This window comes from Pan paniscus, chromosome 5, assembly GCF_029289425.2.
Source record: "Pan paniscus chromosome 5, NHGRI_mPanPan1-v2.0_pri, whole genome shotgun sequence".
In the NCBI taxonomy this organism is placed as follows: domain Eukaryota; kingdom Metazoa; phylum Chordata; class Mammalia; order Primates; family Hominidae; genus Pan; species Pan paniscus.
In genome coordinates this window covers 174,200,272-174,227,612 of record NC_073254.2, presented here as the reverse complement: position 1 = coordinate 174,227,612, position 27,341 = coordinate 174,200,272, and the positions used below count along the sequence as shown (strand labels likewise).

The window sequence follows — 27,341 nt, the reverse complement described above, 5'->3', positions numbered from 1 at the left end:
AGGCAAAGCACCTACCTGGCCCCGAGACTATCAGAGAAGGCTTCCTGGAGGAGTTGGTGTTTGAACAGACACACGAAGGTTGGGCTCATATTTACCAGTAGAGGTGGGGCGGAGAGGAGAGACTAGCACTGCCTTCTGCTTTCATTTGATCTTCAGTGGGGAGCTTTATGAGTATGTTGCACAGATGGTTCACAGAAGGCAGTGAGCTAAGAGTTCTATGCTTGATGTTGGCTATTGGTTTCTCCAGAATGTTAGAAATAATGAGCCATGCCTTAGCACTACACGGTCTATAAAGCGTGTTTTCATACTGAATCCTTGGAAATTAAACTCCAGGTTCACTTTGATTTGTATTTTATCAATCTCTTTTCCAATGAAAAACTCCCCCTGACCTGAATATGTAGTCACTTTCTCATTTTCCTTTTCCTCTTCTCCAAGTCTTCGTGTTTCTTCTTTCTATTTCTTTTTTTCCCTTCATTCTTCTTTTCTCCATTTAAAAATGAAATTTATAAGTGGTGCCTGGTGCCTAGAGAAAATGGATTGAGAGAGCATTTGCACTGTGTTTGAGTCATAGCACAAACACGATGACACTTCACAGATATTTCTAATGCTCATTTAACAGGTCTTGATACTTTAAGCAGAGTTTTGAGGTTCAATAAACCTTACAGACAGTCCTGTAGCAACTGTGTACATGGTCTGTTGTTCAAATAGCCCAGTTTGCTATAATCTAATTTAAAGTAGAGTCAGCAGGAGTAAGAGGAAAAGCTTATTTGGTGTTGTTTCGAAAAAAGGAAGTTGATCACATAGAAGTTGAGTTTTACTAAAATAGCTCACAATAGGGGAACGTGTCAGGACTGGGCCAGAATGGATATTTTTGTTAATATTTATTTTGTAGATCCTGCTAACGAGTAAACTATTCCTGCCATTTATTTGGACAATTCAGGGGTAGTGCATTCCCTCCTCTAGATAACTAGGGTTTTATTGAAATTATAGGTCTTTGATCTCTTGGTTATTAAAGATTTAAGTGATGTAAGGTAACCAGTTTACAAGGTACTTGACATATTCCTGAATGGATTTTTTTATGTACGTGCCAGTATATGATTATTGAGAAGATATGTGATTAGTTAGTATCTTAACTAGAGATTTTAATGTCATGCTACTTAAAAGTGTATTTATTGATTATCTGACAATCCATGCCTAGCATGGAACTGATTGGGTACACATTAGGTAAATATTGGCTTCTCCCATCAAAACTCAGAGCTCAGAATCTACAAATTTCCTGGGGACCATATTGATTTGGAAGAAGGTCAACTCTTCTGAATTAGTTGCAATGATTCTGAGGGTTTTTGAAGAAGATCCTAGTTTGCTCTTTGGCTTCCTCTCTCTGTCAACCTTCCTGACACTTCCTTGGAGTTTTTTTGTTTGTTTGTTTTTTTGAGATGGAGCCTCACTCTGTTGCCCAGGCTGGAGTACAATCATGTGATCTTGGCTCACTGCAACTTCCGCTTCTTGAGTTCAAGTGATTCTCCTGCCTCAGCTTCCCGAGTAGCTGGGATTACAGGCATGAGCCACCATGTCCTGCTAATTTTTGTATTTTTAGTAGAGACGGGGTTTCGCCATGTTGGCCAGGCTGGTCTTGAACTCCTCACCTCAAGAGATCTGCCCACCTCGGCCTCCCAAAGTGCTGGGATTATAGGCATGAGCCACCGCGCCTGGCCTTCCTTGGAGTTTTGAATGCTTGATGTTGACAGGCATGTCCCATAGGATGATGTAATGCAACTGAACCATAAAATGCCTTCTCTATCTTGTCTGCTGTTGGAGATATAGGGTGATCTGTAGAGTACTGGAGTCTAGATTTTTTGATTTTGTTGGCCAATAAAGTTAAAAATGGAGGAACAAGACAGAGTTGCTGAATCTTTATTTTGCTACATAGGACATTAAAGAAAGGAAAAGAGACAAAGAGACAAAGAGACAAAGGCTTATATGTACTGTCACCATTTTTTAAAAAGAAGGCATGTATTTCAACGTCAAAATGTAGCAAAGATAAAAATCTCAGAATAAATGAAGTTCTTTCCAAGAATTGTTGGTTATATTAATCCATTTTCACACCTCTGTGAAGAACTATCAGAGACTGGGTAATTTATAAAGAAAAGAGATTTTAATTGACTCACAGTTCCACATGGCTGGGGAGGCCTCAGGAAACTTTACAATCATGGAGGAAGGCGAGGGGGAAACAAGGCACATCTTACATGGTGGCAGCAGAAAGAGTGAGTGAGGTGGGAACTGCCAAACACTTTTAAACTATCAGATCTCATGAGAACTCACTCACTATCATGAGAACAGCATGGGGGAAACCACCCCCATGATCCAATCACCTCCCATCAGGTCCCTCCCTCGACATGTGGGGATTACAATTCGAGGTGAGATTTGGGTAGGGACACAGAACCAACCATATCATTGGTGATGTTGCTTTGATGTTTTCTCTGTGTACTGATGAAAATGTTGCCAAGGCTTTTCATGCACTAAGGAATATGTGAGCGATATTCAAGGGTTTAAGTTCGTATTTTGTTTCTGGAATGGCTCCAGCTTTTGCTCTCTTTTTCTTTTCTGGAGGCAGAGTCTCGCTCTGTCACCCAGACTGGAGTGCAGTGGCATGATCTTAGCTTGCTGCAATCTCTGCCTCCCAGGTTCAAGTGATTCTCCTGCCTCAGCCTCCTGAATAGCTGGGACTACAGGTGCGCGCCACCAAGCCAGGCTAATTTTTGTATTTTTAGTAGAGATGGGGTTTCAACATATTGGCCCGGCTGCTCTCGAACTCCCGGCCTCAGGTGATCTGCCTGTCTCGGTCTTCCAAAGTGCTGGGATTACAGGCATGAGCCATCGCACCCAGCCTCTCCTTTTTCATAATTACCTTTTTTGTTCCATCAGTGTGAATTCAGTGATAGATTGCAAATTATATTTTGCTCAAAGTGTAATGCAGTATTCTGAAGCATTCCCAAAAGAGGCCTTTTAAGTTTCTGGAGAGCATTGAAGAATAGGACAAATCATGATAAGGAGATTTTTCAGATCCTAGAACAGTGAATTTAAAGTTACATAAATCAGTTTTGGAGAATGAAATCCTAATGTGTATCAAACAGAAATAAATATCATGTCTTTACCTTTTGACTCTTTTATTATTGGTCACTTTTTGAAATAACACGGGGACACCGTGATTGAAAATAAAAGGTAGAGAATGATGGTTTAATCATGATGTCTTTTATTCTTTTTTTGGTTTTATTTGTGAAAAATAGGCTGCACAGCAGGCATCTTCATCCTCACCCAGCCTGAGTGGAACGTCGTGTTCTTTCTCTTCCCTGGAAAATACAGTGAAGACACCCAGCAGTTTTCCTTCCTCCTTATCTAAAGAGAGACAATCCTTGCCTGACACAGTTAACAGTTTGTCTGCTGCTGAAGATGAGGGACAACCAATAACGTTTGCTGTGCAAGTTCATTCACCTGTACCCTCAGAGGCAGGCATCCACAAGGCCCTGGAAAACAGTTTTGTCACATCAGAAAGTGGATTTTTGAACTCTTTATCTAGTGATGATACTTCTTCATTGAGTAGCAATCATGACCATCTTACTGTCCCAGATAAGCCTGCTGGATCAAAGATCACGGACAAAGGTAAACCAAGAAATTATTTATTCTTCGTTAGCGAGTGAATATTTGTTTGTATATGGAACTCTAATATTAATTTGTAACAAGAATGGTTAAACTCATGAATGATGATTCAATAATTAGTCAAGTGGGGCTATGCCCAGAGGTTGCTTTGTAGAGGAGTTTGCATGTGAACAACTCCAGCTACTAGGCCAGTAATTACTTGCTATAAGTGTCACTAACCAATTGCTTCAGAACTCCAAGACATGTGATCATAAAATAATGATACTTTTCCACCAATCAGAGAAAAAACTTGCCTCTTTTTTGGTCCCATGTCCCATGCGCTGGAGCTTGTGGTGGTTAAATCAGGATTTTGTAGTCTGGTATTCATAACATCACCTTGATAGTTCAAAATGAGCTTAGAGCAGCCACTTTCCCTGGGCTGTGCCCCAGACAGTATCTAATTCTTAGCCCATCGGCTCCTGAATGTTCCTGTGTGGTTGATGGGAAGACAGACAATTTGCACGCACTTTGTGCAGCATTAGAACCTTTACATATAAAGGAGAGCACAACTCATGCGTTCAAAAGACATTTTCAGTCTTAACAAAGGAAAGAATTAATTGTGTGTGGAAGTTAATAATATGAGGTTTAAAAGATACTCTGATAACTGGTCCTTGTCTTTTATCCAGGACTAACTTATTTTTATGACTGTTCAATCATGACGTATCTTTTCTGATTGTGCGCTCTTCATTCTGCTGTAAAACACGGTTACCTGATGGAAGATACTGAGCAGTGAAAGAATGATGAGTTTGGTTTGTATATTTTTGGTGTGCCATTGAGAGAAAGTTGACTTGCTAAATTCTCATAATCACTTGCCAGAGTGTCTAATGACATAGATGACTGCTCTCTCCTCTCCTCTAGCCTAATCAGGGAACGTTTCTTTAAGTTCTCAAATTTCAGATGGGTACCCTGCTAATTTAATTTTTGGTATCAGCGTAATTTGCCCAAGGATCACAACTGCAGAACAAGTTGTGTGTGTGTGTGTGTGTGTGTGTGTGTGTGTGTAATATTTTAAAAGTATGTGAATTTCATTACTCAGCCTGGTAACTAATTCTCCAAGTTATAACACTTCTCACCACTCTCTGAGGCCTTACCTAAAGATGCTTTACACAGACCTGCCTGGCCTCTGATGGCATTTTTCTTATACCTCTCCCCTTTATTTAGGCCAACTATCTAGATTAGAAGAACTGGAGTAAATAAAGTCTGGCAAACCAACCTATTTCTAGAGGTGAATGAGTAGCATAGGGAGGAGAAAGGAAACCTTGTCACTGAGGAATGGAGAGGGCTGAAGATTGGACTGTGAGGAAGAGTAGTCTCAACCCGCCCTCAGGTTTGTGAGTTGCTGTCGTTTGGTGAAAGTATTGAGCTTAATTGTATCTCCTTGGAAGCACAGAATTGAGTTCAACGGTGCAAGTCAAAAGGAGATAGATTTATGCTCAGCCTAAGAACTTTTTTTTGATGTTGTGAACTCTTCAAAAAATAGAATGGGTTCCTTGGAAAGTAATGCATTCCTTATCACTGGAGGTCTTTACGCATTCTGAGACAAACATTTTCATTGAATATTGATTGCCTATTGTGTATTGGTCACACTTCTTGTTCTTGAAAAGATATACTGAAGAGAGAATTTAAGCATCTTGAACTAGATGACCTCTATCTTGATACTTAGAAGAGACTTCCAGATATAGGACTGGTGGAACTAAAGAAAATAATAAAAAGTACTACATCTATTATTTTTCTCCTACAAACGCTTACGTTAATCACTGGGTCATAAGTAGAACTAAAAAAATTTCACACACACACACACACCCCCCAGAATGAGCATAGCTTCAAAAACATACTAGAGAATAAAATCCCATTTGCATTCTTTCCCAAGAGATAACCCTGGAGGTTGAGGGTTTTCTTTTAGGACCATAGCCAGAGAGACATGGGAAGATGCAACAGTCCTTGTTCCTGGCTAAATGCCATTCCAGGATTGCATGTGCTGTAGAGCCTGGCTGGGTACCAACAGCCCTTTTAATGTAAGAATGAAGGAACCTGGTATTATTTAGTTTTGAGTTACACACAGAGTGACCAGCAAAATCTGTATACTTCTTCAAACAGCTCAATGTGACGGTATTCCTCTTGGTAAAAAGGAAAAGAAAATGAAAGTTTTTTTTTCTCTCATTGATTTGTTGGCAGTTCTCATATGCTACAGAATTTTTGCTGATGATTTTCTTCTGCTGCTGGGGATTTGGTTAAATTCCCAGAAGAACTGAACCACTTAAAGTCATCTCTATGGAAACAGCAACCCAATCTTTGCTTGCATTTGTGATGACTTGCTGTTGAGTAATCAAATTTCATATCGTGCATTTTTTTTACATGTGTGTTTATGTGTTGCAGACAAAGGTAGCTTTTCATTTTTGTGACTTTTAAAAGGTATTGTTTTTGAGTTACTAATAAAAAATTCCTGAAATTCTTGTGTCTGAAATTGTTCAAGGTGTTTTTATGTCAGGGATAGAAATCTTAACATGGTTCAAAACGAGAGCTAGGATTTTAAAAGATTAAGTCCCAGTCTCAAGATGCATTTGCTGGAAGAAGAGGCTTTCATCCTAGCAAAGATTCTTAAAGATTAATAACTGAGTCCTGAAACAAGCAGACAGTACATATTATAGCCTTCCTTTTACTTAGACAATGAAAGAAATATTTTTGCAGTTAGTATGCAATTAAAATTGTGGTTGCTAGGATTTTATGCTGAATTTAAATACTCTTAGACATTTTCTCCTGTAGTGTTAAGCTATTAAAAAAATAAAATCAGGGTGTTAATTGCCTCCTATTGCCTTTCTTCACTGAGAGTTCCAGGTTCCAGAGCTCTAGGAATTATTCACTGATTATTTTCACAAAGCATAATGGGAAAAGAGGTGACAGGGTTAATGACATGTTCATTTCAGCTCAATTTTACCCTGTGCTCCTCATTTCTTTTGTTAGAAGTTTTTTGAACCATGACTTATGCCTGTGTGATAGTAAGTCACATATGTACAACACACACTACCTGCTGACAATGTGGAGACAATGTCACTTCTACTTAATGAATGAAGAAACCTTACTCTGGATGCTGAAAAGCTGCATGTCAGCAAATAAGACGAATACCCAATTTATACAAATAAATTATCAGGTATAAGCACAGCCAGAATTGATCTGGGAGTCATGTAGATAACAAGCTTAATTAAAAAAAATAAAACATTGTTAAAGAAGAGACAGGCATTCTAGAGCATGCATGATGTTTCAGGAAAGTGACATGAATGAGCCAGATTTTAGGATTTAAAAAATATTAACAAAATTGTACACAATCTGAGTGTGAACAGTACTTTAGCTAGCTACTTTGAGAGTTGCTGTTGGAATCATGCAGTATGCCTCCTCAGGAAGTATGTAATAAAAAATAAGTCCAAAACTGGACTCCATTCAATTTTGCATTATTATATTGTGTATATATCATTTTTTTGAGTACCTAACATACATGTGCTGATGTACTTTGTGCTAAAGTGAATAAAATGTGAACCAGAGGGACTGGGCAGGGTGGCTCACATCTGTAATCCCAGCACTTTGTGAGGCCTAGGCGGATCACGAGGTCAGGAGTTCGAGACCAGCCTGGCCAACATAGTAAAACCCTGTCTCTACTGAAAATACAAAAATTAGCCAGGTACGGTGGCACACACCTGTAATCCCAGCTACTCTAGAGGCTGAGGCAGGAGAATTGCTTGAACCTGCGAGGCAGAGGTTGCAGTGAGCCGAGATTGCACCACTGCACCCCAGCCTGGGTGACAGAGCAAGACTCCATTTCAAAAAAAAAAAAAAAAAATTGTGAACAAGGTACAATTCTGGTCTAAAAAATGTTAACACCTAATGGGCTGAGTGGGAGGAACTAGACACATTTAACAAAAGAAAGCAGAGTAAAATAGGTGCCACAGAAGAGATACAGAGCACTCCAGAGAGAGGTTTAAAAGAGAGCAGGGACCCCAGACAAGATCTCATCTAAGTGGCAAGATATGTACATGGAGAAGGGAGGCGTGGGAAAAGGGGATGGAAAGGACATTTGGTTGAGGTTGAATACTGGGATAGGTGTTCCTTAATTTAAACAGCTAATGGATGACCATTTCTAATCAGGGTGAGTTGGAAGTATGCTTTAGAAAAATTATTGTAGCTGGGCCAGGCACGGTGGCTCACACCTGTAATCCCAGCACTTTGGGAGGCCGAGGTGGGCGGATCACAAGGTCAGGAGATCGAGACCATCCTGGCTAACACGGTGAAACCCCATCTCTATTAAAAACACAAAAAATTAGCCAGGTGTGGTGGCGGGTGCCTGTAGTCCCACCTACTCGGGAGGCTGAGGCAGGAGAATGGCGTGAACCCAGGAGGCGGAGATTGCAGTGAGCCGAGATCGTGCCACTGCACTCCAGCCTGGGTGACAGAGCGAGACTCTGTCTCAAAAAAAAAAAAAAAAAAGAAGAAAAATTATTTTAGCTGTAGAGTGCAGGGAAGAATAGAATAAGAGGAGACAGGACATAAGAAGGTTTAGGGAGCCTGCGTAACAGCTGAGGTGGCAGTGGAGACGGGAAGGAAGGGGAGATGAGGGGTTCTGCAGCATGCCTATCAGGGTGAAGACTGATCTTGGTCTTTGTATCCTTAGCACTTAATTTTGTTCCTAGAACATTACCTAGTAATCTTGTTTTGTGAAGTATTATTTGATGTTGGGAAAACCTTGAATATATGACCATTGGCATCAATGGCATTGATCTCAGGCATGGGTGATTCACCACCTGCTTTCTCTGATCCTGTGTCAGGTGGCTACAGATCTCTATGAGTTGTCATGAAGTTATGCTGATTAGGTTACCTGAAAATTTGTGTGATTTAAGTAGGCCATTCATAGTACTTAAATTTTACATTATCTTTGTTTTTCATCCTACTTCCTACAATTTTTCCTGAAGCTAGGAGTTAGGAGTGGTAGGTGGTAGGAAGTCACTGGGGCAAAGGTATGGGAGATGGTGACAAGTGTAATCTAGAGTTTGGAGGTACGTAAACTTAGAGTGGCGATGACAGTTTGAAAGAAGTAGGAGGGGTTGAGGAGTTGGAGGTCATAATTGAAAAAGGAAGGTAGTAGGTTCAGAAGAGACAGAATGTGAATAAGGTAAGAGGAATCTTCCACTCATAAAGGCATAAATTTAGAGGTGAGGATTTTATTTTATTTGAGACAGAGTTTCACTCTTGTTGCCCATGCTGGAGTGCAATGGTGTGATCTCGGCTCACGGCAACCTCTGCCTCCTGCGTTCAAGTGATTCTCCTGCCTCAGCCTCCCAAGTAGCTGGGATTACAGGCATGCGCCACCACGCCTGGCTAATTTTATATTTTTAGTAGAGATGGGGTTTCACCACGTTGGTCAGGCTGGTCTCGAACTCCTGATCTCATGTGATCCACCCGCCTCGGCCTCCCAAATTGCTGGGATTACAGGCATGAGCCACCGTGATTTTAGATGTAAAACAGTTTGAAACATTGAGGAGCGGGTATTAACAGTGATCTGCCCTGGGCGTTAAGTACTCTAGGTGTACCACTGCTCATGGTCACAAATTCCTGCCCAGAATACCACATTTATTAGATGAAAACTGCGTATGTCATGACAAAAAAAAGTCTTTGAAGTCTGTCATGTTGGACATCCCTTTTAATACTATGCTACTAGAATTGTGTTTTATCAACAGTTTTTTGAGCACTTTTTGTCTGTATAGAGTATGGAAAACAGCATTGGAAGAAAAAAATAGGGAGTATTGTCATGTTTGATGCTGGGGTCATTTCTAAATTAATGTGGCTTTGAGCCAAAGTGACCTGTCACAGGCCTCTCCTCCTTGTCAGTCTGGCAGCAAGGCCGAAGTGTTTGTTTTGCTTATCATGTGGTCTAGCAGTGTAGAGGGTTGGAAAGTTATCACAGGGGTCTTCAATTTTTCTTCTCTTTCTTATAACTTCTTGTTGTTGATTAAATCCTTGGTTTTCTTTCTTTTTGGATGTTATTGAAGTTTTTATTATTTACTCCTTAGCAGGAGAGTACAAGTATATGCAGATAGATGCGTATTTTTATTTATTTTTAATTTGTTATTTCCATAGGTTTTTGGGGAACAGGTGGTGATGTGTGGTTACATGAATGAGTTCTTCAGTGGTGATTTCTGAGATTTTCCTCAGCAGCATATACTGTACCCAACTTGTAGTCTTTTATCTGTCACCTCACTCTTATCCTTTCCCCCGAGTCCCCAAAGTCCATTTTATCGTGCCTTTGCATCCTCATAGCTTAGCTCCCACTTATGAGTGAGAACATACAATTTTGGTTTTCCATTCCTGAGTTACTTCACTTAGAATAATGGCCTCCAATTCCATCCAAGGTTGCTGTGAATGCCATTATTTTGTTCCTTTTCATGGCTGAGTAGTATTCTATGGTATATATGTACCACAGTTTCTTTATCCACTTGTTGACTGATGGGCATCTGGGCTGGTTCCATATTTTAGCAATTGTGAATTGTGCTGCTGTAAACATGCATGCAAGTATCCTTCTTTGTATAATGACTTCCTTTCCTGTGAGTAGATATCCAGTAGTGGGATTGCTGGATCAAATTGTAGTTCTGCTTTTAGTTCTTTAAGGAATCGCCACACTGTTTTCCATAGTGTGGTTGTCCTAGTTTACATTCCCACCAGCAGTGTAGAAGTGATCCCTGTTCACCACATCCACACCAACATCTATTATTTTTTGGTTACGGACATTCTTGCAGTAATAAGGTGGTATCACATTATGGTTTTGATTTGCATTTCCCTGGCAATTAGTGGTTTCCATCACTAATTGAACATTTCTTCATGTTTGTTGGCCATTTGTATGTCTTCTTTTGGGAATTGTCTATTCATGTCCTTAGCCCACTTTTTGATAGGATTAAGTCATTTTTTTTCTTGCTAATTTGCTTGTGTTCCTTGTAGATTCTGGATATTGGTCCTTTGTCAGATGTACAGATTATGAAGATTTTCTCCCACTCTCTGGGTTGCTTGTTTACTCTGCTGATTGTTTCTTTTGCTGTGCAGAAGCTTTTTGGTTTAATTAAGTTCAAATGTTTGGTTTTCTAGTTCTTTTCATGACTCTTGATATTTATATGCTTCATCATTTCTTCTGTTTCATGGAAATTGTTAATTATACTGAAAAGTATCATATACATAGAAGAGTGTTCTCTCTCTATCTAAAATACTCCATAAATATACACACATGCATACACACACACACACACACACACACACACACACACACACACACACACACAGAGTAACCACGTGGCCACCATTTGGGTCAAGAAACAGAAATTAGCCAGCAAATTACTTGTGAGGGTGTGGGGTATTGAGAGTGCTCACCCATGCTGAAGAGATATATTTTGGTGGAACCAATTTAGAAAGCAATTTGTCATCATCTAGTAAAGTTGAAGATAGGCATACATCATGGCCAGCAATTCCATTTCCAGGTGTATACCCCTAGAGAAGTGCAGGCATAATGCAGAAACCCTTTGTAATATCCTCTTTATCTAGCCGGAATTCATTCATTTTCATTGTTTTATAGTACTCCATTGTTTTACTATACAACAATAAATGTATCTACTACTGGTGAACACTTTTTTTTCAGTTGTGGGCTCTTATGTAAAATGCTGCTGTGGAGATTCTTATTTTGAAATTAATAGGCTTAACTTTATAGAGCACTTTTTGATTTATAGAAAAATTGAGCAGAAAGTACAGAGTTTACATATACCCCCTCCATTCCATACACAATTTCCTCTATTATTAACACCTTGCATTAGTATGGTTCATTTGTTACAACTGGCAATAAATATTCATACTTTTTTATTAACTAAAGTCTATGGTTTACATTAGGGTTCACTCTGTTGTTGTTGTTGTTGTTGTTGTTGTTGTTGTTGTTGTTGTTGCAAAGTCTCACTCTGTCACCCAGGCTGGAGTGCAGTGGCGTGATCTCGGCTCACTGCAACCTCCACCTCCTGGGTTCAAGCGATTCTCCTGCCTCAGCCTCCCAAGTAGCTAGGACTATAGGCGCTTGCCACCATGCCCAGCTAATTTTTGTATTTTCAGTAGAGACAGGGTTTCACTATGTTGTCCAGGTTGGTCTCAAACCTCTGACCTCAGGTGATCCACCCGCCTCGGCCTCCCAAAGTGCTGGGATTACAGACGTGAGCCACCACGCCTGGCATGGGGTTCACTCTTTATGTCGTTATGTCGTACAGTTCTATGGGTTTTGACAAACGTATAACGTCATGTATCCACTATTACAGTATCATAGAGACTAGTTTCACTGCCGTAAAAAATATCCCCTGTGCTCCATCTATTCATCCTTTTACCCTTCCCCCAGGAACCTGACAACCTATCCTTTTTACTACCTCTTTAATTTTACCTTTTCCAGAATGTCACATAGTTGCAATTATATGGTATGTACCCTTTTCAGATTGGCTTCTTTCATTTGGTAATATGAATTTAAGCTTCCTCTAAGTCTTTTGTGGCTTGATAGGTCACTTTTTCTTTTTTTGAGATGGAGTCTCTCTCTGTCGTCCAGGCTGCAGTGCAGTGGCGCGATCTCGGCTCAGTGCAAGCTCTGCCTCCTGGATTCATGCCATTCTCCTGCCTCAGCCTCCTGAGTAGCTGGGACTATAGGTGCCTGCCACCACGCCCAGCTAATTTTTTGTGTTTTTAGTAGAGACGGGGTTTCACCATGTTAGCCAGGATGGTCTCAATCTCCCGGATAGGTCACTTTTTAATCATTGAATAATATTCCATTGTATGGATGCATCACAGTTTGTTATTCATTCACCTATTGAAAGACATCTTTGTAGCTTCCAAGTTTTTAAAATTATGAATAACCCTGCTAGCAACATGTGGGTGCAGATTATTGCATGGATGCAAGTTTTCAACTCTTTGGGGTAAATAGCAATGAGTACAATTGCTGGATTGTATGGTAAGAGTATGTTTAACTGTATAAGAGATGCCAAACTGTCTTGCAAAGTGGCTGTACCATTTTGCATTCCCACCATCAATGAATGAGAGTTCCTGTTGCTTCACATCCTTGCCAACGTTTGGTGTTGTCTGTGTTTTGGATTTTCGCCATGCTAGTAGGTGGGTAGTAACATTTTATTGTTTTAATTTAGAATTCCCTAATGACTCATGATGTTGGGCATCTTTTCATATGCTTTTTTGCTATTTATATGCCTTCTTTTCTTTAATATAAGGTGGCTGCTCAGAATTTATTAATTTTTGTATATACTTTCTTTGGTGAGGTATCTGTTGAGATCTTTTGCCTATTTTTTCCATTAGCTTTTTGTTTTCTTTTGAGTCTTTGTATGTGTGTGTATATGAATAATATTTTTAATGTGAAACGTCATTTTATTACTCTACATGTACAAGTTAATGATTTTTGCTTATGTGATGTTGGTGACAGTCATATTTTGTGAGTTTTTGGGACCAGATTCAAACTGAGTCAATGTAAGTATAGGAAGTACATGAGAGCAGAATATTCAGTTTGATGATACATTATTGTCTACAAGATAGTTTATTTTTATTTAATTTCTTACCTATAATTGACATATAACAATTGTACATATTAATGTCGTACAGTGTGATGTTTCTTTTTTTTTTTGAGACTGAGTCTTACTCTGTCACCCAGGCTGGAGTGTAGTGGCGCATTCTCGGCTCACTGCAACCTCCAGGTTCCAGTGATTCTCCTGCCTCAGCCTCCCATTACAGCCACCATGCCCAGATAATTTTTTGTATTTTTAGTAGAGACAGGGTTTCACCATATTGGTCAGGCTGGACTCAAACTCCTGACCTCAGGTGATCCACCCACCTCGGCCTCCCAAAGTGCTGGGATTACAGGCATCAGCCACTGCGCCCGGCCCGGTGTGATGTTTCAATGCATGAATATATTCATTATACTAGTATAATGATCAAATCTGGGTAATACCATATCCATCACTTTAAGCATTTATTATTTATTTGTGGTAACAACATTCAAAATCTTCTAGCTATCTTGAACTATATACTACATTGTTATTTGCTATAGTCTCTCTATTTATTAAGTCCTTTATTTATGTGTTTTGCACATTTTTTCTTTCAGTCTGTGGCTTGCCTTTAAATGCTCTTAATGAAAATTCTTACATATGTATTTTGGTCCACATATGCCTGCATTTCTCTACTGGTATACACCTAGAAATGGAATTGCTGGCCATGATGTATGCCTATCTTCAACTTTACTAGATGAAATTGCTTTATAAATTGGTTCCACCAAAATACATCTCTTCAGCATGGATGAGCGCTCTCAAAGCCCGACATCCTCACTGGTAAAGTTGAGTTTCTAAATTTTTGCAAAATTGGCAGGTGGTAATCTTGATTATGGATTAGCACATCTAAGAGTGTTTATTTCACTCTTTTACCCATACCTTTATAGGTGTATTTTTGTTTTTCCAATGGATTTGTAGGAATGTATACATTCTGGATACTCCTTCATTGTCAGTTTAACATATTGCAAATGTATTTTCTACTTTTTTACTTCACTTTTCTTGTAAAGTAGTATCTTTTAATAAATAGAACTCAGTTTTAAAGTGATTAAAATTATCTATCCTTTCCTTTATGGTTAAATGCTTTTTTGGTATCAAGAAATTTCTCCCTACACTGGTATCTTAAAGATATTCTTCCATATTTTATAAACTTTAGTCCACTTGGAATTATTTTGATGTGTTCCATGAATGAGATACAATATCATCTTACTCCATATGCAAATATAATTTTCCTAGTATCATTTCTGTACACGCCATTTCTCTCCCAAACGTCCACGTAAGTCTTCAGTGTCATCTTTCTCATGAATCCAGTGCTGGTGCTTTTTAGACTTTCATCTACCCAGTGGGCCACTTTTTCTACCCTGGCTCATACCATTCTTTTTACAAAATAAGTTTTAAAATCTGGTAACACATGTTTTCCTACTTTGTTCTTTTTTTAAGGGTGTTTAGGATACTCTTGGCCATTTTAACCTCCATGTACCTTTTAGAATCACCCAGTGAAATTACTCACACATACACACACATGCACATGCGTGCACACACACAGTCTGTGGGACTTTGGCATGAATTGCGTTACATTTTTAGATTCAATCTGGGGGAAACAGAAATTGTTATAGTCTAAAATTTTCCAGTACATGAAATTGGTCTCTTTACCTCTCTCCATTTATTTGTCTTTCTTACATCTTATAATAAATTTCACGATTTATATTTTCTATGAAAAGTCTTGAACATATTTGTTAGATTTAGTTCTATATATTTCATAGTTTTAAATGCTATTTTTAACATCGATTTTTCTCTTTTTCATTTTATAACTATTGCTGGTGTACATGAATGCAATTAGTTTTTTAAATGCATTTTTAAGAATCAAACTTTCTAAATTGTCATTTTAATTCTAGTAATTTATCCTAAATTGTTTTATGTATATGATCATATTTCTACAAACGATAATGGTTTTGCTTTTTTCCTTTCCAAACACTATATCTGCTACTTATTTTTCTTGTTTTGGGTAGACCCAAAGTACAATGCTGATAGAAATGGCAATTATGGGCATTTTTGTGGTCGCTTGATCTCAGAGTGAAAGGTTTCTGTGTTTCTGCTCTACCACCAAGTTGGAAGTAGGTACTTTTTCATCACCTCTGCCACCAAGTTAGAAGTAGGTACTTTTTCATCACCTCTGTTTTATGGAAGAAGAAAAATACCTCTATTTTACTGGGGCTTAAACTGATTAAGTAAATTGCTTAAAACAGTCATGTAACTAGTAAGTATGAAAGTTGTATCTGAAATGCAGTTCTGTTTGACTCCACAGCCTGAGATTCTAATCGCCTTAATACCTAAGAATAATTCTGAATAATCAGCAAGACACAGGGTTGAGTGAGACATGATGTGAGCCAAGCCATATATAACGAAGATAATTTCTCTCCTTCGACAATCATGATATTACATGTTTTTCAATAACTACTGGTGAGGTAGTACAGGTCACCCACCTAATGCTAGAAACAGAAGCATGTAAATACTATTATGATATCTCTGGGTGTGGGAACTCCATTCATTCAACAATATTTGTCAAGTGCTTTTTATATGCCAAGCACCATGCCATGAGCTGGGCAAAAAGCAAACGAAAGTCAAAATAAGCAGCCCTACAGAGCTAACACTGAGGGGAGAGACTGGTAGGGAAACAGTAGGAAACAGCACGTATGATAGATTCAGTGATTGTTAAAAGCCATGCTTTTTTTACAAGAGGCAGGGCAAGGGGGTTAGAGAGAGACTGGACAGAGGTAGGGTATGGGGTGGGGTGTGTGATTTTACACTGGTAGTCCTGGAAAATCTCTCTGATAAGTCGATATTTGAGCAGAAAACTATGGAGGGGAGAGGGTGAGCCAAATTAATATTTGGGGAAGAGTCTTCCAGGCAAAAACACAACAAGTGCAGTCAGACAGTGCTAGAGGTGATTGAAGACTAGCGGCAGGAAGACAGAGTGTGGAGTGTGTAGAGTGGAGGGCGTGTGGCCAGGAGCAGAGGTGCAAGAAGTGGGCAGGGATCCCATCATGTAGGGCCATGTAGGCGGTGAGCACTCTGGGTTCCACTCAAAAGTGGGAGGGGAAGTGGCTGCAGGGTTCCCTCTGCAGGGAGGAGCTGTGCCATCTCACTGAAGTTTGAAAAGAGCTGCTCTGGGCCGGGCGTGGTGGCTCACGTCTGTAATCCCAGCACTTTGGGAGGCCGAGGCGGGTGGATCACGAGGTCAGGAGATCAAGACCATCCTGGCTAACACGGTGAAACCCCGTCTCTACTAAAAATACAAAAAACTAGCCGGGCGTGGTGGCGGCCGCCTGTGGTCCCAGCTACTCGGGAGGCTGAGGCAGGAGAATGGCGCGAAACCGGGAAGCGGAGCTTGCAGTGAGCAGAGATCGCACCACTGCACTCCAGCCTGGGCGACAAAGCGAGACTCCGTCTCAAAAAAAAAAAAAAAAAAAAGAGAAAGAAAGAAAGGAGCTGCTCTGGCTCCGTGCACGGACATGAGGGAGCATCTGCGAAAGGAGGATACCCGGCGAGGTGGCTGCTCCTGTGTTCAGGTGGAGGTGATGGGATTTGCTAGCAACAAAACACTAGGTTGAGATGGAAAGCAGTCAGATGCTGTGTATATTTTAAAATGAGACAATGGAATTTGCTGACATGAGGTTTGAAAGAGAAAGGCAGAAGTCAAAGATGATTTCAAGACTTTCAGCCTGAATGACTAAATTAATAGAGTTGTCATATTATGAGACAGAAAAGACCTAACACTTGGAGATATAAATCAAGAATTTGAAGTTGAATTTGAAATGCCTCACAGAAATCCAGGTAGAGAAGTCAAGTCTGTGTGGATATGTGAGTCTGGACTTCAGCAGAGGGCTTGGAGATTTAAAATGGATAATCTTCAGCATATAGTTGTATTTGAAGAATTGCGGCTAATTGAGATCACCTGGGGAGAGAGAGTACAGAGAAGGAAGAGGTCAGGTCTGAGCTCTGGGGTGCCCCAATATTGATAGGCCGCAAAGAACACAAGCAATACTTAACCACTGTTAAGGGAGAATGGGAACCAAAAGGGTCGTTATTCTGGGGGCTAAGTCAGGAAAGGCATCAGCCAAATGCTTTAGCTTTTAGCAAAAAGCCAAGATTAAACAAGCTTATCCAACCTGTGGCTCAGGACAGCTTTGAATGTGGCCCAACACAAATTCATCAACTTTCTTAAAACATTATGAGAATTTTTTGTGATTTTTTTCTTTTTAGCTTTTGTTTCAGCTATTGTTAGTGTATTTTATGTGTAGCCCAAGACAATTCTTCTTCTTCTTCTAATGTGGCCGAGGGAAGCCAAAAGATTGGACACCCCTGGATTAAAAGTTGACTGTTGAGGAATTGAGGTAATCATAATATAGAACTTGATACTAAATATTTATAATAAGCATATGGCATATTTTGTGTTAAAATCAAAGCCAAATCTATAGCAATTTTATGACCATATTTATTTACATATCATGTATTATATCAGCCATACAAACTAGACCTTTAACCATGTAAAGTAACACTGAACTGATTTGTAAAGTTTGGGGGCAAGTGATGGCAGTTATGAACAGTCACAATCTAAACTCTAACTTTTTGCCATTAAAAATTACAAAGTACCTGTTAGAAATATTTTCTAAATATTTGAAAGGTACATTGTGAATATCTTCCTATTTGGAATGAAGTGTGCCTTGGCAGTTTGAACACCTAGGCAGTCATTAAGCTCCATGTCTATAGCTGCTCCCTGGAAATACAGAAGACCCTCCTCCTTGGCAGGACCCATTGGCATGAGACCCCTTGCTAGGCTCTGTTTTCTCAAAATGCTTTCACATACAGCTGAGTATATCATGATAAGAGGCTCAGGGGACAATAATATTCAATATGTCTCTTTATCACCAGTGGATATATTTTTTAACTTGAAGGACTAGCTAGTCATGCCATGTAGCAGGATCAGAAATCTCTAATCTTTAGGATGATTTTTTTACTTTTTAGGAAAAAGGGCTATATGCAGACAGGCTGGCCCTGGTAGTACTTTACAAATAATTTTGTTTTATTACCAAGAAATATGTTTGTTTCTTGTGACACATTATAACATTATCTGAAAGGGGTAGGCAAGAGTTTATTTTTATCTGTATTTAAGTTTTAATTACAAAATTATTATAACATGCTTGATAAAATCTCAAACAATCTAGAAAGATACTATACTGGATAAAATCTCAAACAATCTGGAAAGATACCAAGAAAAAATAAAGATTTCCTTTACCAGCATTTTCCCAATGCTAACATGTCTTCATCACTAAAATTACCATTCATTCATTCAAAAAAAATATATTGTACTTTTATTAATTGGTAATATCTGTTCTAGGCACTATGCCTACAATTTTTGTGTTCTGGATCTTGCATTCTGGTTATTAACAATTTGGAGTGTATTTTTTCTATGTACCATTGCATATATATATATATACATACACATACATAAATGTACACACATATACCATTGGTCTTTTAAAAAAAATGTAAATAGAATTAGGTGACAGATATCCATCTGTAGCCTGTTTTTCCACATAAGCCTTCCTTGTTAGTACATGCAGCTCTACCTTGTTATTTTTGATAACTGCATCATTTTCTGTGGTGTGAATATTATACTACTACTAGTATAGTAGTATTATTTATTCTCCAAATGATGGAAATGTAGGTGATTTCCAATTTTTTATTATTACAGAGTGTTACAGGAAACATTCTAATATGTATCACTTTATATGCCAGTGCTATTACATTTTGAGATAGCTGATACAGCTATTTTTTTTTAAGAGAAAGTTTTCAGTGTATCTCAACATTTGAAGTGTACTTGCCCTTGGACCAAGCAATTCTTCAAATGTTGACATACACTGAAAACTTTCTCTTAAATAAAGCAACAACAACAGCTGTACCAGCTTTCAGCTATAAAATGAATAAGCTCAGGGGATCGAATATGCAGCATAGTGACTAGAGTTAGCAGTACTACATTGTGTACTTGAAATTTGCTTAAATGTTCTGACCACAAAACAATTTTTTTCTTTTCCTGTTTGTGTTTTTTGTTTTGCTTTTTTTTTTGTTTGTTTGTTTTTTTGTTTTTTGTTTTTTGATACAGGGTCTTATTTTGTTACCCAGGCTGGAGTGCAGTGGCATGACCTCGGTTCACTGTAACCTCTGCCTCCTGGGTTCAAGTGATTCTCCCACCTCAGCCTCCCATGTAGCTACAGGCATGCACTACACCTGGCTAATTTTTGTATTTTTGGTACAGATGGGGTTTCACCGTGTTGGCCAGTCTGGTCTCAAACTCCTGACCTCAAGTGATCTGCCTGCCTCGGCCTCAGAAAGTCCTGGGATTACAGGTGTAAGCCACCACCCAGCCCAATCTTTCTTTTTATCACTTTGTCAGTATGGTAGTTAGAACCTACCTTTATAGCATCCTTTGGTATTCTATAGAGTGCACCTCTCCTTGGCACTATCATTCAGGTAATCTTGTGAATTTAATTTTCAGGTTTTATTTAGAATATAATTTTTGGATTTTGGTCAAAATGTTCTCAAATGTTTAGGTTAATTTGGCAAGAAGTACTATCTTTAAAGCATTAAGTCATCCATGAATATGGTATATCTACCTATTTAGGTCATGTTATGCAAGTACATAGATTGCAGTAGATAATAGTCACAGCAATAAGCAAATTGAGAGCGCCATCTTGAAAAGATAAGGGTGGCTGGGTGCGGTGGCTCACGCCTGTAATTCCAGCACTTTGGGAGGCCAAGGTGGGTGGATCACGAGGTCAGGAGATCGAGACCATCCTTGCTAACACAGTGAAACCCCGTCTCTACTAAAAATACAAAAAAATTAGCCGGGTGTGGTGGCACACACCTGTAATCCCAGCTACTGGGGAAGCTGAGGCAGGAGAATCACTTGAACCTGGGAGGCAGAGGTTGCAGTGAGCTGAGATCACACCACTGCACTCCAGCCTGGGCTACAGAGCGAGAGTCCGTCTCAAAAAAAAAGAAGAAAAAAAAAGATAAGGGCATTTATTTGTTCAGCCTTCATATTCTGCCTAGTGAAATTGAGATAAGCTAACTTCTTCCTTTCTCTTGCCTCTCTGTTCTTGGCCTGAAGTGTTCCCTAGCCTCATCCCTTTCCTTTTTCTAAAATTTTCATTTTTACCTTTTGTATTCACTTGTCCCCATCATGGATCCACATGGTTGATGGATCCAGCGGGTTATGGTGCCACAGCTAACATATTTATCTACAATGCATTGGATTCGTATCCTAGAATTTAGGTCATTTTCCAGCTTCCCACCCACTGCTACCATTTTGTTCTCATTCAACTGATACCTCATAAACGTATTTTAAAAAGAAAAAAAGGCGATCAAATATCTTTTTTGTATGTGCACCAACGTTTTCTGTTTTCTTAGCATATGAGGAAACATAGTAACTTTATGTCTACTTTAAATATCTTGCCTAATCCTGGGTGCTCCTATATTTGGAAGAATAAAATTTAAAAACAAATGAAATATTTGTTTTAAGAATATAAAGCTACTTAATCAGATAGTTGAGCAATGGAGTCAACTTAAGATTATTTCAGAAAACGATTGCCTCAAGACTCAATAATACAACAGCAAAACAACAATTAAAGATCACCCAATAGACTAGGATTGTTCTTATCAATAAAAGCAATAATACAGTAGAAGAGCCTTGAGCTGTCTTAACAGAAACATCAAACACATGAAAGAAGATACGTACATGACTCTGGCAGAGAAGGTAAAACAAATAGAGGAAAATGAGGGAAATCAAAATGAAGCTACTCTTGTCTCAGATTCATGAGAGCACAAGTAAAAACATTAGCTTTATACTTGGGTGTTCTCTCTCTCTTTCTCTTAATATGTTCAGTTTCTCATGGAATTTCTTTTACCTGCGATCTTTTTTTTAAAAAATTAATTTAATTTAATTTAATTTTAAGTTCTGGGATACATGCGCAGATGTGCAGGTTTGTTACAAACCTGCCATCTTTTAAAATCACCTCACCTTTCCCAACTAGAGTGTTCTCCCAACTTGACAGTCTCATCTTCTAAGCACTCATACCTCTGTTTAATACATGGCTGCAGTCTTGTACACATGTATTTATGATTATTACCTTCTGCTTTTGATTCAACTGGTTCATGATCCCCAAGTGTCCAGTTCAAGTCCCCAAGAAGGTAATCTGATTTTGTGGTTTGTGTCCTAGATTGCTGGCTGGCTTATCAATTTTCTGCTCTCAGGTCTCATGCCCTGCGGCCCTGTGGAGACAGAATTTGAGGTACAAAACCTGGGCACCTCAGCAGCAGAGGCTCTGGGTGGGGATTGCTCCCTTTGAAGATGCAGTAGTTCAAGCAGGGATCTGAGCCTTGGTCTGTCCAGTTCAGTCAACTGCTATCTCAGTGACTATATATTGCCTAATTTGAAATATATAGTCTTCACTGACTTTCCTTCAAAATAATGCATCAAATATATATATTCATAGCATAGTATAGCTATGTAAATTTAAAGCATAGTATTTAAGAAAACGAGCTTTGGAGTCACAACCTAGGTTTGTCTCTTTGTGAATTTGGTGAAAGAATTTTAATTTAACACTTCTCATAGAAGTGTTAAAAGATAATGAAATAACGTTGGTCTAAGAATTAACACAGTGCATGTCACATAGTAAAAACTCAATGTATGATCGTTATCTCTACCCAACAGCAACAAAAATAGGAGATTTCTCTCTCAAATTATACCATGCCAATGTTGTTGGTCAGTAGTGTCCTCACTACTAAAATGAGTTATCCAGATTTTTTTCTTAATTAAATAATTTAAATATATCATTATGATTTCAAATCTTTTGCTATGTTGTAGAGTTGTCAAATTTACTAATTGGAGAAAGCCTATACAATTCTTCTGATCTTTTGGCATCAGGTGCTATATTAAATAACATGTGTAAAGCCTTTTAAGGTTTTGCATACCTTTAGGGTATGCAAAATACACAAATGACTATATAGTTTTTTCTTCTCTTGGTGACAAGTGCCTTCCACGGTCTTTTCTTTCTCAGGCACTTAGAACATTGCATATGAAAAGGAAACACTGTTTTCTACCTAAATTTTTCCAAATGTTGCATGTTGGGGAACTAAAATTATCTTCCCTGGGACATCATTTAGACTTTCCTAATCTGAAACAAATTTCCTTTCAAATTCTGATAGGAAATATGGCATATGAATTCCCTTCCTGTCTTCTGAATCCAGCGTTTAGGTTCTAAGTAGAAAATAAACAGCCACATTCTAGAAAGCACAAGGAAAGACCAAAAATAAGATAGTGGGGGAGGCAGAGTTGAAAATATAGCATTTAAAGAGATAATCTGCATACAGTGTTCTCGACAGCCAAATTCCGGGCCTGCTGGGGCATGCCTGTGCTGTCAGAGCAGACAATAGACTGGGGTATGGAAGAGGAGGAGAAGGGAGCGGCACATTCATTTGGCAGGAACTTGGAAAGGAGTGAACTTATAACTGTTGGCTAAAAATGTTGTTTTGTCTCATTTGCTAATGTCACCAAGAAGGATCTTGTTTAAAAAAAAAAAAAAAAATATATATATATATATATATATAGTTGTTGTTGTTAAACTAGCTCAGTATATGTCTCCTTTCTTGAGTCTAACTAGTTAGGTAGCTGATGTAAGTTTGAAGAAATTTAGGAGTCTGACCCCTTGAGACATCCTAAGCTAGTCTAACAAAAGTGAAGGGTCACTGACATTAACCCAAATTCCCACCAACTCAACATTATGAGGCACTGACACTTTTAAGCAGGGATTTTGGACATACTCCTTTGAGCAGAGCCAAATTTTCTTTCATTCTCTTGTTTTGGTTTTTCAGTTAAGACATAGTACAGAGTGCTGCTTTATGGACAAATCTCAGTGTGCTAGTTGTAACTCTAGTCGCTTTCTCTTGCAATGACTTGAGGCTAGCGTTGCATGAAAAATTGCTAACAGGCTGGCCTTGCTACTCAAAGTATGGTTCATGGACCAGCAATTCCAGCATCACTTAGGAGCTTGTTAAAAATTTACAATCTCGGCATAATCCCAGATGAACTCATCTACATGTTAACAAGGTTCCTAGGTGACTGCCTGTTAAAAGTTTGAGAGGAGTTGTCTAGAAGGGCATGATTCTGCACGGTGTGAAAGTGAACTTTTATTCTTAACTCCATCACTAATTTGCATTTTGAAAAGATCACTTACTGTTTTTCCGGAGTCTTTATTTTTCTCATCCATAAAATAAAAATAGTTTTCATCTTCCTTGACAAAACACTTGTGAGGTGAGATAAGACAGACTTTAAAGTGCCTTCTGTGGCAGAATCAAAGTCCTGCTGTTTTATGTAGGAAGACTAAAATATGCTCCAGAAAGGAAGGATAAAAATTGCATTGGAAACACTTGACTGTCAGACAAAATTCATTTATTTTGCTTCAGAAGATAAGGGGGGCGGAAATAATTAATTTGGCTCCCATCTCCAATGGGAGAGCGACAAGCGGTCTTCTCTGCCAATCTTCTTTCCTCGCTCTTTATGATCTTGTAAGATAAGAGAAATAATGTAGTGTTTTCTACTATGAAATTCTAATTTAGAAAAATATATAAAAAGCAAAAGGGAAATTTTTTAAATACTGCTTTACTGAAAAGCCTCTTGGAGGTACAAGGGTAGCCAGAAAGGTTTGACAAGCCTGCTGTAGTCTTAGTATAGCAATTGAGAAGGATTCTCACATTTGCTTTGGGGTCAGGTACAAGCTGTGTTTTCTTTTGCACTTGTACCTTTTGGGTCTGTTTTTGTCCTGTGATCCTACTTATCACCTGCTTCCACTGGATGTTCATTTTATGGCCCTGTGAAGACCTAAGCATCAGCCATTAGCAACAATAAAAACAATGTAATGTCCCTGACTGGGTCGTGGACCTGGGGCACAGTGCATCCCCTGAGTATTTAGTGATATGTTGTAGACCTCTTAGATTATGACACACAAAACAGCCAATAAGGGTATTTTCTTGATTCCTAACACCAGCATTTATTATTTTACTGTTTTATGCTTGTGGATGATTCTGGAATCAGGTTATTAGAGGTCAGACACACAGTCTTTCAGTTCCAGGCTTTCTCTGAGAAGAGAGGGATGGCTGAGAGGCAGGAAGCTGAGTGATAATTTGCCTTTCATTATTTCCTCATTTTCTGAACAGCTTTAATCCTATGTGAACATACATACTTCTTGCCATTATCTCATTTTTGGATTAATTTAAATTGAAGATATTGGTTTTTTTGAGCATAATATATGAAATTTTAGATGAATTCTGTTTTCATGTCTGGTTACCCCAACAGGTTCACTTTATCTGTTTGTTAATTTTAAAGTTTAGTTATTTATTGGAAGATCAAGTTGTATTTACATATACATAGTTGCCCAACCCAAAGTTTAAGTTAGAAAAAGAAATGGAAGAGGGGGAGGAAGATACCCTTCGATATTTTTAACATAAAGATCATATATCTTCATGTAAATACATTAAATAATAAAGCTATCGAAAAGAAAGTTCCATTTATTTTTCATGTAGGGAATATATTATATGCCATGTTATCCTAAGATTCTAAAGTTATTTTTATCTTTACTGATTTAATATCTATTGAATCAGATATGCAATTTTAATATAATTTTTTTATTATTATACTTTAAGTTCTAGGATACTTGTGCACAACATGCAGGTTTGTTACATAGGTATACATGTGCCATGGTGGTTTGCTACAGCCATCAACTCATCATTTACATTAGGTATTTCTCCTAACGCTATCCCTCCCCCAGCCCCCAACCCACCAACAGGCCCCGGTCTGTGATGTTCCCCTCCCTGTGTCCATGTGTCCTCATTGTTCAACTCCCACTTATGAGTGAGAACATGCAGTGTTTGGTTTTCTGTCCTTGTGATATTTTGCTGAGAATGATGGTTTCCAGCTTCATCCATGTCCCTATAAAGGACATGAACTCATCCTTTTTTATGGCTGCGTAGTATTCCATGGTGTATATGTGCCACATTGTCTTTATCTAGTCTATTATTGATGGACATTTGGGTTGGTTACAAGTCTTTGCTATTGTGAATAGTGCCACAATAAACATATGTGTGCATGTGTCTTTATAGTAGCATGATTTATAATCCTTTGGATATATACCCAGTAATGGGATTGCTGGCTCAAATGGTATTTCTAGTTCTAGATCCTTGAGGAATCACCACACTGTCTTCCACAATGGTTGAACTAATTTACACTCCCACCAACAGTGTAAAAGTGTTCCTATTTCTCCACATCCTCTCCAGCATCTGTTGTTTCCTGACTTTTTAATGATCACCATTCTAACTGGCGTGAGATGGTATCTCATTGTGGTTTTGATTTGCATTTCTCTGATGACCAGTGATGATCAGCATTTTTTCATATGTCTGTTGGCTGCATAAATGTCTTCCTTTGAGAAGTGTCTGTTCATATCCTTTGCCCACTTTTTGATGGGGTTGTTTGTTTTTTTCTTATAAATTTGTTTAAGTTCTGTGTAGATTCTGGATATTAGCCCTTTGTCAGATGGATAGATTGCAAAGATTTTCTCCCATTCTGTAGGTTGCCTGTTCACTTTGATGATAGTTTCTTTTGCTGTGCAGAAGCTTCTTAGTTTAATTAGATCCCGTTTGTCAATTTTGGCTTTTGTTGCCATTGCTTTTGGTGTTTTAGTCATGAAGTCTTTGCTCATGCCTATGTCCTGAATGATATTGCCTAGGTTTTCTTCTAGGGTTTTTATGGTTTTAGGTCTTATGTTTAAGTCTTTAATCCATCTTGAGTTAATTTTTGTATAAGGTGTAAGGAAGGGATCCAGTTTCAGCTTTGTGCATATGGCTAGCCAGTTTTCCCAGCACTATTTATTAAATAGGGAATCCTTTCCCCATTGCTTGTTTTTGTCAGGTTTGTCAAAGATCAGATGGTTGTAGATGTGTGGTGTTATTTCTGAGGCCTCTGTTCTGTTCCATTGGTCTATATCTCTGTTTTAGTACCAGTGTCATGCTGTTTTGGTTACTGTGGCCTTGTGGTATAGTTTGAAGTCAGGTAGCATGATGCCTCCATCTTTGTTCTTTTTGCTTAGGATTGTCTTGGTTTCATATGAAATTTAAAATAGTTTTTTCCAGTTCTGTGAAGAGTCAGTGGGAGCTTGATGGGGATAGCATTGAATCTATAAATTACCTTGGGCACTATGGCCATTTTCATGATATTGATTCTTCCTATCCATGAGCATGGAATGTTCTTCTATTTGTTTGTGTCCTCTTTTATTTCGTTGAGCAGTGGTTTGTAGTTCTCCTTGAGGAGGTCCTTCATATCCCTTGTAAATTGGATTCCTAGGTATTTTATTCTCTTTATAGTAATTATGAATGGGAGTTCACTCATGATTTGGCTCTCTGTCTGTTATTGGTGTATTGGAATGCTTGTGATTTTTGCACATTGATTTTGTATCCTGAGACTTTGCTGAAGTTGCTTATCAGCTTAAGGAGATTTTGGGCTGAGACGATGGGGTTTTCTAAATATACAATCATGTGATCCACAAACAAAGACAATTTGACCTCCTCTTTTCCTAATTGAATACACTTTATTTCTTTCTCTTGCCTGATTGCTTTGGCCAGAACTTCCATTACTATGTTGAATGGGAGTGGTGAGAGAGGGCATCCTTGTCTTATGCCAGTTTTCAAAGGGAATGCTTCCAGTTTTTGCCCATTCAGTATGATATTGGCTGTGGGTTTGTCATAAATAGCTCTTATTATTTTGAGATACATTCCATCAATACCTAGTTTATTGAGAGTTTTTAGCACGAAAGGCTGTTGATTTTTGTCGAAGGCCTTTTCTGCATCTATTGATATAATCGTGGTTTTTATCATTGGTTCTGTTTATGTGATAGATTATGTCTATTGATTTGTGTACGTTGAAGCAGTCTTGCATCCCAG

At 38.6% G+C, this 27,341-nt stretch overlaps 1 protein-coding gene across 5 annotated transcripts in view; it reads left to right on the top strand.

Moving 5' to 3' along the window:
* Window positions 1-27,341, top strand: part of IPCEF1 (interaction protein for cytohesin exchange factors 1) — a 201,532-nt gene that overhangs the window by 152,683 nt on the left and 21,508 nt on the right. For all 5 annotated transcript variants that reach the window (XM_034963117.3, XM_034963115.3, XM_063605526.1 and 2 more), the window contains one exon: window positions 3,288-3,660. In XM_034963117.3, the coding sequence (XP_034819008.1) occupies window positions 3,288-3,660 (373 nt within the window). The remainder of the gene's footprint in view (window positions 1-3,287; window positions 3,661-27,341) is intronic.